Raw genomic sequence first — 16,296 nt, forward strand, 5'->3', positions numbered from 1 at the left:
GTCCTCCGTAGGTCACATTTGTTGGCCGCATACGTCATCGAGGCTGTCTCGTTTCATTTATTTAATCGATTTTATGATTGGGAATGCAAAAAAGGTTAACAATTGTATAAATGTAAGTGCATATAAATAAAAGTCATAGATAAAAAATAAGAAAAAGAAAGAGCACTTTATTAAGAACACCTGTTCACCTACTTATTCATGCAATTATCTAATCATCCAATTGTGTGGCAGCAGTGCATAAAATCATGCATTCAGTTAATTTTCACATCATCATCAATCAGAATGGGGAAATAATGTGATCTCAGTGATTTTGACATTGGTGTGATTGTTGGTGCCAGACGGGCTCATTTGAATATTTCTGTTACTGCTAATGTCCAAGGACTTACACACACAACAGTCTATAGAGTAAAAAACAAAGTGGCAGTTCTGCAGACAGAAACGCCTTGTTGATGAGAGAGGTCAATGCAGAATGGCCAGACTGGTTCAAGCTGACAGAAAGGCTACGGTAATTCAGATAACCACCCTGTACAATTGTAGTGAGCAGAATACCATCTCATAATGCACAGCACACCGAACCTTGAGGCGGATGGGCTACAACAGCAGAAGACCACGTTCTGCACTTTATTAGGACTATTGTGTTCCTAATAAAGTGCTCTGTGAGTGTAAATTGTTAGCTCAATTTTCATCAAATGTCTGAGGATAAACTCAAAAACTGGTGGCATTTAGGAGTGAAAGGGCATGAGGGTCAATCTTTTCTGACATTTCAATAGAATTTAAACAAACAGTGAGTTTTAAGTTCTCATCTTTAAAATGAGAAATGAGATGCGAGTATCCTTGTTGAAGAGTTAGTAGAAAGGAGAGGGGAAGTGGATCCCTGATCTACAACCAAAGCAATGGATTACTGTAAACATTTACAGCCAATAATGCTTTCCCAAAAGCAATAAAAGGAGATAAAATCTAAATTTGTAACCCTCTAGCACAAGAAGTCATACAAATGACAGTCCATTGAATTATTTCACTATTCAATAGAGCTGAATTGCAGTCAGTGAAACAAAACCTTTTAGTTTTACACAGATCTTGAATCTTTCCTGTCTTATTCTGGCAAATATAGATTATTTATCGTGAAAGAGAGATCTGCACAACATGATGAACAATAGTCAGGGTAAGTTTAGTGTATAGTGGCAATTGTGTTGGACATTTTGTAAAATTAATTAATTGTATTGCACACAGGGCTTTAGATACTCAAACATCACAGCCAACATACACAATCAATCCGGCAGGTTGCTTGGTTGTGTCTCAAGTGGCACTGTTCTCTCAGCTGAATGGACTCAGTAAATATCCAGCTGTGAAAAAAGATGGATGCCAGTGTTAAATAAATGTGTTTCCATGGAGATGAAAAGCCCAGGTTTGTTTAGCAGCATTGATGATTATTTTGGTGTTTGAATTTAGTGTGGTTGTAAGATCTAAAATATCTATAAAAGATAATAAAAAATGTTGAACCTCTGTACTGAAAAAGTAGGACAACATCATATTATCCATCACATGACACGCTCATGCACTTTTAATAAGATCAGACCTGACTCCAAACCATAACAATAACATAAAAGCAAGTAAAAAGCAGATTGCATCCAAATCCGTAAAGTGCTACGAGGGTCTTTATTACTGAGAAATGTTTACAGAGAAACAATGATCACACAGGATGCCTTTTAACAGGAAGCAAAGAGTCACATGATGACAGCCAGTGGTCATCGAGGGCAACAACCCCACTTCAACAGAATAATCTTTCACACATTTATCTCTCTGCTCATGAGCCTAATGCTGCATTTCCAAAGCCATTAAAATAAGGTGATTTGCGCAAATGCTTTACGGCATGATATTTTCACAAGGCTTGGTAGACCCCACGCCCTATAAGCTATTCCTTCCATCATTACTGCACTATGAGACAATGGCCCAAAAGCAGCTCAATTCTTGTATTATACTAAGCCTACAATATCTGTGAGGTCAGAGAAGCCCCCCTTGTGTTGATCTGATCAAACCATCCACCACCCCACACATGCTATTCTGTATTATGCAAGAGCATTTTCAGTGGGATTCACGTCCTTTTAGCACCATCACTACAGTCTTATTGTACTAAATATGTCAGTAAGCAAATGGGACTGGGCTGGCTGATGAATGAGGAATTAAAGGTGGAAAAGAAAGGTTCTGTATTATTTAGTAGACACTCAGGACTGACATTAACAACCAAGAGCCCACTGCACTGGATGATCTGACAGCTGAAATCAAGAGAATAGCTGGCATGGTTCATAGAAAAGGTCACATAATATTTTAAATTTTGCTGGTTACGTGCGGCTTTAATAAGAAATTATCCAGTTGGAAATTTGGAAAAAAGCACATAGACACAAGTTCACGACCCTATTTCAGTGTGTCTGATATCAACATTAATTAACAGATGAGAAGAATATGCATATAAATCTTGATACAGCTAGTCCACTTAAATAATGGAGAATTCTGTTCTAGACATCATGTTTGCACATCGATTAATTGCAAACTATAACTGACAGAAACAATACACCACTTTCTTTTTGTTCTTATACTTTTCTCCACTTTATTATCATGCAGTATTACACTGATGTAATGATAGATGTATGCAGTCATGAAATTAGAGACCCTTCATTCGAAATCTCAACACAAGTGATTAAAAGACGCATATTACTAGGTGTAAATTGCTATGTTCCAGTCCATTTGTGATTGGATAGCCAGAAACACGTCTAAATACCAGGCAATTAACAGGTCACACACACAGACACACACAGCTGAAGAGTGAGAGTGAGGGAGAGTGAAGTCAAAACTGATGTGCCAGGTTAAAATGGTTTTCTTGTTTCTTTTTTGTCTGTCAAAATGACAGACAGCATTTGGAATTATCCATCAATGTTTGAAAAAAAACAAAATCTGTAAATGACAGAGAATGTTCGGTTAACACAATCCCTAATTAGGACTGACAGTGTGAGTCAGAGGCTGCCAGTCCAAAGCATCTCCTTTTTGTGTTCCACAGCAGAAATTAAGTCAAGGTTTGAAACAACATGAGTAAGAATTCATTTTTAATTTTGGGTGAACTAATGCTTTAACTGAGAGGTCTATCTCTTTTTCAGTATTAAAAACAAGTGTCTGTAGCTCCTATTTAAGTATTAGGGTGGCTACACACTAGAGCTGACCCTAAGGTTAAAGAATACTGCAAATTCATTTATTTCAAAGAGAGTGGTGTGTCGCAAGGCCGCTCTCTAATATGATCACAATTGGAGTAAAGTTGAACTTTGAAGATTTCAGAGAAATGGGTTGAGCTTTCAGAAATCACATTTATTGTATTCCCACTATGTATCAAACAAAACAGGCTATTTTAAGCATCCCTATAGGTCAAACACTCAGTCACAGATTTCTCTATTGTGTAAGCACCCTTACCTTAGCATTAATATTACACTATCCTTGAATTATAGATCTAAAAAAGTCTGTATCAAAACACACACTGGTTGTAGATGTGGCCTAGCGGTTAACACACATGCTCTATGTTGTGCTATGATTCTCATTTGGGAAAATCTGGTCTGCATTGTGTCCCACTTACCTTTAGCCCCATTATATATCTCTCTCTTCTGAGAGATGGCCTGAGAGATACTTTACCCAATTATGTGAAACTCCAGCGCTTCTAGCTACACAAGCTTGATTTAGTACTAAGGGTGCTGTAGCGGAGAATGGGGTAAACATTCTTCTTCTACTGTCTACTCTACTGTTCTTCTAGCAGTTTGAAAATAATCTTGCTGGGCAAGACATTTGAAGGAAACTCTATTGCCCTCTTGAGTACTGACTGCCACAGTAACGCAAGAACACAGTATACTTATGCACAACGTGACTGCATGCATGCAATGCTTTGGCCAAACATTTGCATCTTCATTTGCGTACTTGCATAGAGCATGTTTCTGGCCTAACACGAGAAGTGACAAAAAGTAACAAATGACAAATAAAGGCGTCTCCTTTAGGAAAAACTTAAAGGGAGTTTCCAAAGCTGTTCCACCAAAAGGTGATCAAATCAAGACTGACAGTGTGCTCCATAGCCATGATTGCCAACAAAGATCTGTTCATGCAGGTATAAATAAATCTGTACAGTGTGTAAAAACACACACACAAAAACAATCACCTCAACAGCCCACACAGGGGTACAGATGGTGCTCGACTCCCGCAGAGCCAATTTGAGTGCGCCCAGTATCAGTTCCATGGAGGTAAAAGATCACAGGAGGGGTTCTGCTTTTCCAAAACGTCCAGTTGCATTAATACCGAGACTTTTTCTGTAAGGCGGACGGCCCTCCCTTGTGGTGACCAGGTCCTCTACTCTCAGATGTGCAGCACTCAGAGCAGTGGCTGGGGAATGGCAGAGTTTTTTGAGCATGTTGACGGGCAAGGAGGATATGAGCTAAGACAGGAGGGTGCAGGGAAACAGCTGACTGACTGACATACACAACATGCACAACATGGGCCATCTTTTGTCAGCCACCACATATGCTAGCCATAGCTAAGAAGAGAGAGACAGACTGAAAGAGAAATATTAAATGTATTGGGACTAAACTTGAGGACTGAACACCATTATGTCTTCTGGTCTGTCAGTGCAATAGCACAATGTGTAGTCTTAGACTAGGCATGTCTGTAGAAACAAGCCATGTAAATGGTGAGTGAGAGCATACACGGTCTGCAAAGAGCAAACCAAACACAACACTGAATTATTCAAACTTCAAACTGATGCGTCTGATGAGCAGATGATACTTAAAAATCGCACTGGCCCAATACTAGGTGAGTGAAGGCACTTAAAACAACCTTAGTGCAAAGTGTTCTGCATGACAATGAGCTGCAGGGCCTTGTATAAATCTACCACATCTGCCTACTCATTGACCCAATGTGCCACTCTTTCGTTAGCGAATTTCCAATTCAAACTTTCCATTTAAATAAAAATAAACAATTGGAATAAGTCATAATTATGTTGAGTCAGTATGTAAATGTGTTCTGCAGTCATCGATATGGCAACCATTCTTTGCCGCTGTGTTCATATTACATGGAGAGCGACCGCATGCTACGTCCAGTAAATGTAATACATCTGGTTTGGGGATAACGACTGCGTACAGCAAAGATCCATATGCGGGAGAAAGCAGGTTTGCATGTTTTTGTGCATTTAAACAATCATTTGGCAAATGACGGTTTGATGACACTTAAGTATGTCCTGTACCAGTCAAGAGTTCATGCAAAATTATGGTGTGTTTCAAATTTCTGACACAATCTCTGACATGGTTCTTGCAAATGAGAAATGGGTGAATGCATTTGCCCGTAAGGCTTGAAAGATTAATTGGACCCACTTGTCTTTAACTACTAGGCTATGTCCTTAGTATTACAATAAGTACATTGCATCAAATGTGGACATTTTTTAATGAAAGTAGTTAAAACAATATAAAGTGGGACCAACACTATCTATTAAGATATAACTCGCATAAAATGGTGGTAAAAGTGGGCAAATAATTTATATTGAGGACTCTTCTTTGTTTTTTAGTGCCAATACACCAAACGGCACAGATACTGTATATAGGCAGTTATGACCAAAACCAGTAGTTTAAACAGGTGGAAAAGTACTTTGGAATTAAGTTACAATATTGAAATCAAAATATACTGTAGGATTGCAAAATATTTGTCAATACAAAATCTTACCAAATACCTTGAAGTATTAAAGAATGTGTAAAAACCCACCCAGTGCGCTTGGTGATGGTGCCCAAGGTCATCGGTTGCTTGATCTGTGCCAGAGGAAGAACAACAATCAAACTGGGTAGTGGGGACAGGCGTGGGTTACCCATGTAGTTGTTAGTGAAGTTGTTGTAAGATTCTTGACTAGTGAGTTTGGCTGTGAAGAAAAGGAAAGGAGTTTATATTAAAATTAACATTATCTAGATTCAAAACTTCAGAACAAAATCCCAAAGCTTACACATCTCTTACAATAATAAAAAAAAGTTGTAAACTCATATAACACTCTTCTATATTTACCCCTGTACTGATTGGCACTAACTAGCTCAACATGCAGCCCTGTCTACTCCAATCTACAGCCTCTTTGAACTTCAGTCACCTTGAAGTTCAGTCACCATACTTGTGTTTAACACATTTTATTTAAATTTACACTTTGAATAAAAAGAGATTATACAGCTTATAGTTCTGGACTTGGATGAGCACACATATTGAGGCCAACTATTAACCATAGCAGGTACATTTTACATGTCAGGGACTACATCTTCTGGTGGAAAGATAGCACTGAATTCATAAAAATAAAAAAAATAGGAGTGTTAAATGAAAATGTTTTGTTATGTAGTAACTTTTTCATTTAAACATATAATTTAGTCATGGCTGAAGGGGTTGCAACACCATTTTTCCTTATTTAACCTTAATCGTTAATTAAATTAACCTTAATTTTGAGGGAAACAAACATAAATGACAAAGGTCTCTATAGCTCACCCCGAATTATCACTTTACATTGGTTGTTTATTGTCAAGTGCCACTTTTTATTCACCAAAAAATTAAGTATTTTTTCAGTTTCATACATACTTCCATGCACTTTTCAAAAAGTAAAAATAACAAACCTTTATAATGTGCATGCTATGCACACTCCACAAACATTGAACAAAAAGTCAAAGTACTGATTATTTTTTTTATTTTTTTAACTCCCTTTCAACATTCAATTTTTTAGACCAACCCAATAATCTCAGCGAACATTTCCTTGTTTCTATTGTAATATCATGGGAGAGAGGGTATTCAGACGGCAGGGGAAATACCTAAGACACAAAACAATGATTATCTGGGGGCAAAAGCGCAGAGAGCATCCGTGCCACAGTGTTGGAGGGGTTTTAGATCATTAGCCAGCCTCTCGGTCTCTCTCTAATACCCAGAAATGCTGTCTTTGTGCTTAACCAAAATGAGGCCATTTAGGTCTCATGGCCCTCGATAAAGGCCGGCTTTGGCTGGAGACATTGCACAAACCCCTGCGCCATTCCACACAGGGCCCAGATCTCAAGGGCCCTTCACATTTCAAAACCACTACACCCCAAGCGCAGCCACCTTTTGTGTGCAAGAGCAGCAGAAAAGAAAAGGAATTTGAACAGGAAGCAGCCTGAAAACCCATAATGGTGCTTCTGATGGACAAAGAAGAGGAGTAGAGGAAGAAAAATCTTAATGAATTTAGCATCTTTCCAAGAAGGACACACTCTCCTGCTCTGCAGTCTTTGCACACTTTTAACCCCCTGTAAATCAAAAACCTGACTCGCATGTAAATACAAACACAAACAGTGTTACACCAGCAAAGCCTAAGTCCTCAAAAAGCAGGCGCCTCGCTTAGATGCTGTTTGGATGTGGTGGATAATGTTAAACTCATCACGGAATGACAAAAACCCAAGTGTGGCAGGCTTGGCTGAAACCCTCAAGAATGGCACGTCCGAGGTAGGCAAGGCGCCTGGCCAGTCAAAACGATACTGCTTATGGTGCCGTCATTTGATTAATGACTCATATGTGATGGCCTGCGCAGTGATACTTGACAAGCCAATGGAAAGAAGATCCATGAATGCAAATCCACAGCCGTCGAAGGACTAACTCCAAGAGGCCGGTCGGGTCACCCTGTCACCTGACCCCTCTGTTCAAGCTCACTCTGAACCATTTGCATTTTCTTCTAATGGCACAGACCTGGGCGTCCTGTCACTGATATCTTGTTTTTCTCGCCCATGCTTTTCTATTTGCATCTAATAAAGCAATGAACACAACCAATCCATCTAGCTATTTGGGTGATTTGCAAGAAAAATAAAAAATAAAAACAAGAGGTACACAAGCAATCCTCAGGCTGTGAGGTTGTGAAGAGAAAGATGTACAGTCTGTTCAATGGGTTATACTGTTTAAAACCTTGGTGTTGATTATTCAGAGACAAAACATTGTTAATACATTGACAAAAAACTTCCAGGAGACAGAAAACTAGAGGTAGATATATCGGTTTTACCGTTTAATCTATACTGACAGTTGTTTTTGGAACTATCGGTTATCTGCAAAAATCTATGGCAATAGTTTTTTCTTAATTCCTTCTTATTTTTCAGTTAGAATAGTTAGCTCTGCAATATAAGAGCAACATTTAGAGGTGAAATAAACAATCACGTTGCAATTTGCTGTCTCTAAATCTTTCATCATTGACAATATCTCTCAACATTTTTATCCTCACTTTAATGCATATTTTGATATTTTTATTAAATAATCAAACATAAGACATAATGGAAATGTCCCCCAACAGTACATACATTGTGTGTAGTGTATATATATCTATATATATATATATATATATATATATATATATATATATATATATATATATATATATATATATATATATATATATATACACACACACACACACACACACACACACACAGTATACAGTATATACATACACACATTTACAAAACTCTTCATCTGGTGAATATATAGGCTATTAAATGATCAATATAGTAAATACTAAAATATAGAGCATTGTAATGGAGCGAAGTCTCCGTCCCTAGTGTGTTTCAAGGTATTTCATTGGCTCTGTACTTGTATTTTGCACAATGACAATAAAGTTGAATCTAATCTAATCTAATTTTATAGTTAAAAGTCCCACATTACAGACCAAATAAAAAAAAAAGCTCTCGTTATGATTGGGATTGTGGTTGACTGATAAACTGCATCTGGGATTTTATTTATTTTGGATTGTTGTAGACTCTATGCATGTGCCCGTCACAGTAAGGAACGTCAATGTTTTTTTTTTTTTTTTTTTTACCTATCGGCCTATTAATCAGCCTTTTCCACCACCTTAGTTATCAGTATCGGCAAAATCATCTTTTGGTTGACCTCTTACAAAAAAAGTATTGGAAATCAAGGGTTGTAGAGCTGGGTATCGAAACAGATTTTCCGTTTTTGATTGATTCCGATTAACAAGCTCTCCATTAGATTTTTATATGATTTTATTCAATTTTAATTCTGCTTAATTTGGGTATATTTCTGTTATAATGTACAATTCAATTCCTATATATTTAGCAGATATACTGTATATATCAACAACTAAAACTGAAGCAAACGTTAAAGTAAGAAAACATCAATCTTGGGATTTTAAGAATTGAACAGGGGTTCGTTCAAATGAAGATCACGATTACTCAGCCTTAATGGATTATGATAACTAAACATGACTTTGGTCATTTAGATAGCACAACCCATTGAATGGACTAACAGTCTACTGCTCACAGTTCTATTAAAACATTTAGCCTTGACTGGCGCCAATGTGAATAACATTCCTAGGGGCAAAATATCACACGACATGCTAAGTGTCAAAGGCTGAGAAATTACTTGGCTTTAGTCCGGTCTGGTGGAGCATCTGCATTCCTAGAAAAATTGTGCTTTCCCAGCTTGGGAATACATTGATATATTCTGTTTCACCAATTCATTTCTTTCATGCTCATCCAGGTTTCCCCAGACATGTTCCTGTAAGAGCGTAGTTCACAGGAGTTTGGGATTAAGACGGGAAGAGGGAGGAGGGAAACTAGGTATGAGTGGAAAGGAAAAGGAACAATGGCGGTACCGCCACACTAAGGGGGAAGGCACTGTCATGTCAAGTCTGCCTGTGCCAATTCCCAGAGCCATCATTATTAAAATACACACTTTCGGAAGAGGAGTCCTAAAAGTGGAAGGGGGGGGAGAAGGAGAGGCCAGAAAAAGCTGGATAAAAGCAATCCCGGTGGACAAAGTGAAAACAAATTAAAGGAACCATTATAAAACACAGATGCTGCAAAGAAAATAAACTTCACAAGATTTACTGTTTTCAGAAGAAATCAGACATTGGTGGAAAAGACATCAGTAGCCATATCTGGTGGACTGCCTTTACCTCTGCTTTTCCAGTATCTGCTAGCTGCTATTTTCAGGATTGCAGTGGGGTCAAGCAAGCCAGCTTATGTGAAAATGGCTTTTTCCAAACCACCAGTGAATGAGAGTGCTTTTAAAGTGACAGCTGAGATTTCCCCCAGCAAAGTTTTTGGGTTTCTGTACATGCTTTTCCTGTAGTACGGCATCCACTTTAATGAGCAGAAACATTATATGAAACTTCCTGACTGTTACCAGACTTTGTGCCGAAAAACTATTTTCACTGCAAGGATGGTAGACCTCAAACTGCACAAAAAAAGTATGTTTTCTATTTGCCTCGCTCCATCTACTGATTTCATTGCAGAAGTTGCCGCCTGATTACAAGCCATTACATCATGACAAAAAATGCATGATCTTACAATTCTGCATAATAGCAAAATAGGTACTTCTCAAAGAAAATGTGAAAGCACTCAGGCATATAATTTATTAAACAAAGTATGTCCAAACGTCCCTCTATGAGACTGTCTGAAATCAGATACAATACTTTACAACATGTCAGCATTTACAACTCATCAGAGGAGCACCTTGGTGACAGTGGGAATCCGCAGTCTTCTTTGGCTCAGATAACAGCCTTACTGAAACCATATGTGAGTGAGATTGTTTGCAGGCAATTGCATGTTAGTGTGTGTGTGTGTGTGTGTGTGTGTGTGTGTGTGTGTGAGGAGGAAGCTGTGGATCTTTCACCTCAGTCAAGCAGACTTCTCAAACAGTGCATGAGATGATGAACAGGAAGGCGTCCGCCAATGCAATCAAGGCACCTCAGCATGTGGCTATGATCAAGAGCACATAATCTGATCATGTCAATTTACTTATTGGTAAGTGGGGACCATATTCTCGGCTCCTAGTCATGAATGTTGGCATGTCATTTTAAACAGAAACCCTAAGCTGGTCTGTCGACAGAAAAGGTACATTTTACTGAATAAAATGGAAATATCTTATTGGTCAGTAAATAAAAAAATACATATAGTTTGGTTAAATAAGGCATATATATATATATATATATATATATATATATATATATATATATATATATATATATATATATATATATATCAAACTCAGTGCCTCTTTGCTTGACATCTTGGGAAAATCAAAAGAAATCAGCCAAGACCTCAGAAAAAATATTGTGGACCTCCACAAGTTTGGTTCATCGTTGGGAGCAATTTCCAAAGGCCTCAAGGTACCACGTTCATCTGTACAAACAATAGTATGCAAGTATAAACACTATGGGACCACACAGCCATCATACTGCTCAGGAAGAAGACACATTCTGTCTCCTAAAGATGAACATAGTTGGTGAAAAAAGTGTAAATCAATCCCAGAACAACAGCCTGGAAACAGGTAGACAAGTTCCAATGCCAAGCCAATGCTGCAAAACCACCAGAAAAAAGTCAGACTACAGTTTGCAAGTACACATGGGGACAAAGATCTTCCTTTTTGGAGATTTTTCCTCTCGTAATGCCCATTGCTATGTTTGGAAGAAAAAGGGTGAGTCTTAAAGCATGGGGGTGGCAGCATCATGTTGTGGGGTGCTTTGCTGCAGGAGGGACTGGTGCACTTAACAAAAATAGATGGCATCATGAGGAAGGAAATTTATGTGGATATATTGAAGCAACATCTCAAGACATTAGCCATGAAGTTAAAGCTCGGACACAAATGGGTCTTCCAAATGGACAATGACCCCAAGCATACATCCAAAGTTTTGGCAAAATGGCTTAAGGACAACAAAGTCAAGGTGTTGCAGTGGCCATCACAAAGCCCTGGCCTCAATCCAATAGCGCAAACCCGCATCTCAGAATAGCATTCTGACTGAAGACTGGTTCAGAATGGTTCGAACAGACAAAGACTATGGTAACTCAGACATCTGCTCTGTACAATTGAGATGAGAAGAATAGCATCTCAGAATGCTATTCTGAGATGTGGGTTGGTGCTGTTTTGGCGCACAAGGGGGACCTACACAATATTAGGCAGACGGTTTTAATGTTGTGGCTGATCAGTGTGTGTGTGTGTGTGTGTGTGTGTGTGTGTGTGTGTGTGTGTGTGAGTGTGTGTGTGTGTGTATATATAACAGAAACCCAAATTTATAAAGGAACCTTCCAAAAATTATGGACACCAAAAATTAACATTTTGTCATCATTTACTCATTTAGTTCCAAACCTGTATGACTTTCTCTCCTCTGCAGAATGGCAGACTCAGTTACCATTCAATTTTATATATAGAAAAAAACAATATTGCCAACATCTCTTTTTGTTTCCCACATTAGAAAGTAAGTCATATGGGTGTGTGACAACATAAGGGTGAGTAAATTATGACAGAATTGTAATATTTTGGTGAACTATCCATTTACTAAGAAATTATATTTTCAAATCAATAAGATCATATTATAATGGCATCTAATTAAGTTAAACAAGGGAAAAAGAATACTTCAAAAGCGGTGCAACTAAACCACAGTGCTGCAGCCGCTGAACGAAAAAGAAATGTATCAGAATTTCCTGCTTGTACCTGTGCCATGGACATGTTAAACAGTATGGACAAATCATGTTTCCTTTAAAACAAAATTTCTAAGCCTCGAAATTAATCAAAATTTCCAAGACCTCAAATGCTCTATTATGTTTCCAAAAACACAAGCCGTAAGCCCACCCTGCCTGGACCTAGGACTATTTTCTAACTCATTAATGTAATTAAAATATCCAGTATCCAACTTCAACATCTACCCTGTGGAACTGCCAAAGCTCATAATTATAACCAACGTCCAATAACAAAGGAGGTTTTGAAATGAAAGAAGGCTGTATTAAATATTATAATCAATGAGTCTACAATAAGAAATGAATGCTAGACATTTCATTACACTGGCAAATATGGCAAATATACTTAATATGGCAAAACATGCACATCCACCAGCTTTAGCCATAAAGTAAGTAATATAATCTATATATTTGCAAACCATAAAATTAAATTGTACAAACGCAAACATGTCACAGTTTTAATTTGCTCAGTGCCGTTTGTGGTTTTAGTTTAAGTTATACATTAAACAGTATTGAAGGAGTTCCCATCTATGTTGAGCACTTATTGGCTTCTTTTCTATTATTTGGTCCAAGTCATCAATTTCAAAATCTTTTTTTTTTTATTATTACATTTGAGTTTTATAATGAAATAAATGAATATGGTGGCACAATTACATTTTTGTCTACAAATCTAATTTCAAACATTTAATCATACGCCTTCAGATCAAAAGATTTTTAAGATAATGAGAAACATTTCAGTCAAGTGTTTCAAAACTTTTGACCGTTAGTGTACATATCCCTTAAAATAACAATTTCTATGATTAGTAGTGTGTGGTACTGCAACTCAAGTCAGGAGATTGACAGGAGATACAGGGTACCGTGGCATTATAGAGTCTAATAACTGATGGCACAAAAGAACCCCCCAAGCGTTTTGAGGCACGTGGCTGGATATATCTGTGGCTAAACTTTCTCTTGAGCTGGCTAAGCTTAGCATAAAGAGGATGTGATGTATTGGCCACCTCCTCTACGCTGTCCAGTTCTATCCCCACCATAGAGCTTGCTTTCCTCACCAGCTTCACCACAAGTCCCAATGCCACCAGCTCCCTAGTTTTCCCAATATTGAGCTGAAGATGATTACTTTTGCACCATCCTATAAAAGTCTCAATCAGATCTCTATACTCATCATCATCTGTAATACAGCCGACAATAGTCATCTGAGAACTTCTGTAAATTACACGTTTCCAAATCAAAGCTGAAATCAGAAGTGTAGAGAGTGAATAAGAATGGTGACAATACAGTTCCCTGTGGTATACCAGTATTGCATGATGTTTACAATTACTGTGCCAGGAGGCAAAACAACTAGTATATGTTATTGGGAGAAACTAAATAAAAACGATCACAAGTCCTATGATTTCCTTTAAAATATAAGTAAAATACATAATATAGAATCTAAAAATATAAGAAAAAGATCAAATATATAATTACATAGTAAAAACTAATATTATAAAATGCCCAGTGAAATAGGAAAAACAACTTGAAAATAATGTAATGTAATTTAATGCTATATAATATAATATATCTACCAGCAAATATAAAAAATACTGAGATAAATTTTGTTCACGGATTGATATTCTCTGGTAAGAGTTGAACGAAAGTTTATAAATAACAAAAATAAAATAAATAACAACAATTAATTTTTAAAGAAAATTATAAAAAGTTTCTAAAATGAAAACAATATTAAAAGATTAATAAATAACATCAAAACAATATTAAAAGATCTTGTCAGGCAAATTATATCAAATCTAAAACAAATGGTGTGTCTTTAAAGCAGAAACCACAGAGGAAACACTGCTGTTTGCTTTTAAGAGGAGGCCATTCATAAAAATTCAGGACAAATTACTGAGCAACTCCAGCCCTTTAGCTGGATTAGATTCATATCAAGACAAAACATTGTGGCATGATTCAGGCCTAAGTATTTTTCCTCTCTCTGTCAGGAGTAGAACAAGGACTGGCGACTTCATCTGAAACTGGACAGTCACAAAAAGCTGAGAACATAGCGCCACACAGAGGCCTTGATTGTTACTGCATTCAGTCAAGCTGCAGAAATACCCAACACTTTGTCACCAGAGTAATAAATCTTTAGGATAGGGAGTCTGAATAGGACAATACATGATGCAGGGCTGTGGTATGTTAAAACAAGAGCAGCGCTTTGATGCCTGGACTGATTGCACAACTGTTGTTTGGTGAGAGGAGCTGAGCTTTATCTTTAATGTCGGAGAAGAGAGCCACAGTGACTTGACTCAAAGTTGCTGTGATGGAATTTAAGTGTGTGTGCAGTGTGTACCACAAACAAGGGGAGGAGGTAGTTTGCGATTACATAGTGTGTTTGCTGGCCCTGCCCGTACAGATCTGCTCATCTGGCTATTTGTACGACACACACACACACACACACACACACACACACACACACACACAGTAAACAAAAAAGATCTATTGATTATAAATGATTCAGCACAGAACAAAGTGAGTGTGACACATGCTTTACCACCACTCTAGTTTACATGAAAGCAAAAACTTTTTGCTATATAGGCACTAAAGCCCTAACAACAAGAATGAACCATTAAATGGAAGATGTAAAATCATTTAATCCCATACTTAATTTGACCTGAACATCAGATATATGACTTGAACACTATACACAAATATACAGTTGGTTTTCAAAAGCCCACTTGTGAAAATTACTCAACTACAAAGGTCTATTTTTTCATTACAAATTATATTATCAGCATAGGAATTTGAGTGAGGTGAATTAAAAAAATAACATGAATGTCAGAATTTCTTAGTATTTATCATGTCTCCCTTTTGCTTTATTGACAGAATGCAGTCGAGCTCCAGAGGTTTGTACAAAACCTGATGATATTATCCCAGCATGATCTGAGAATTTTCCAAAGAGTAATTCAATGGAAGCAAAAAAATCTGATCTTTTGTAAGAAGTTATCAATCCCACAAATTTGCTTATTTAATTAGTGACCAAGAGCTGCAGAGTGCAGAATCTAAAATAGTTCTTATTCATTTTGTCTTAATGTTTCATTGTTTAAACTTTTTAAATCCTAAAACTTAATTTAGCCGTTTAAATGAGATTCTGACATATATACTCCGACATTTGATCTGCACTGTTATGAATATGTTATGAACTAAAACACACAAAAACTTATTTGACACATAAAGCAGAGTATCCGTGGATGTATGATGTGCACATTTGGTCAGCATCATCTTTCACAGCCAGTGTTATTTTTATTTATTTATTTTGTATCTTTTGCTCCAAATTATTGTCAACTGTTCGCCTGTGTATTTGCATTACCATGATGAATAACACAAACAGGCACTTTTACAGATAAAACAAAACCCAAACAAGCAGTAAGATGACTTTTAAATGGCTCAAAAGGAAGTATCCCTTTTTCAACAGTGGATTAACAGTTTCCTGTTGCACCTTTTCGGTTTTTCTTTCAAAACAGTCAATGAACATATGCTAAACGGAATCAAATAAGAAACACTGGGGGAAAAAAATCTTGTTAGCTCAAGCCGATGAGCCACAGCAGTCCATACAACCCAGCACAGGTTAGCATCTGCCATGCAGAAAAAAAAAAATGACGCTTTTACATCGCAATCCGTATCCTCACACAAAGCTGTACAACAAGGCTAGCAAAACCAAATGAAAGAGGTCATAGCGTACAAAACAATGGCACTTGAAAATGCATAAACTTTCACTTTACAGGTTATAAAGACAGATAGGTATCTC

General features: G+C 37.3%; 1 protein-coding gene across 4 annotated transcripts in view; it reads right to left on the bottom strand.

Moving 5' to 3' along the window:
- Positions 1-16,296, bottom strand: part of LOC127629767 (BCAS3 microtubule associated cell migration factor-like) — a 303,774-nt gene that overhangs the window by 205,942 nt on the left and 81,536 nt on the right. For all 4 annotated transcript variants that reach the window (XM_052106997.1, XM_052106998.1, XM_052106996.1 and 1 more), the window contains exon 16: positions 5,776-5,926. In XM_052106997.1, coding sequence (XP_051962957.1) covers positions 5,776-5,926 — 151 coding nt within the window. The remainder of the gene's footprint in view (positions 1-5,775; positions 5,927-16,296) is intronic.

The sequence above is a fragment of the Xyrauchen texanus genome, chromosome 36 (assembly GCF_025860055.1).
Source record: "Xyrauchen texanus isolate HMW12.3.18 chromosome 36, RBS_HiC_50CHRs, whole genome shotgun sequence".
Lineage (NCBI taxonomy): Eukaryota > Metazoa > Chordata > Actinopteri > Cypriniformes > Catostomidae > Xyrauchen > Xyrauchen texanus.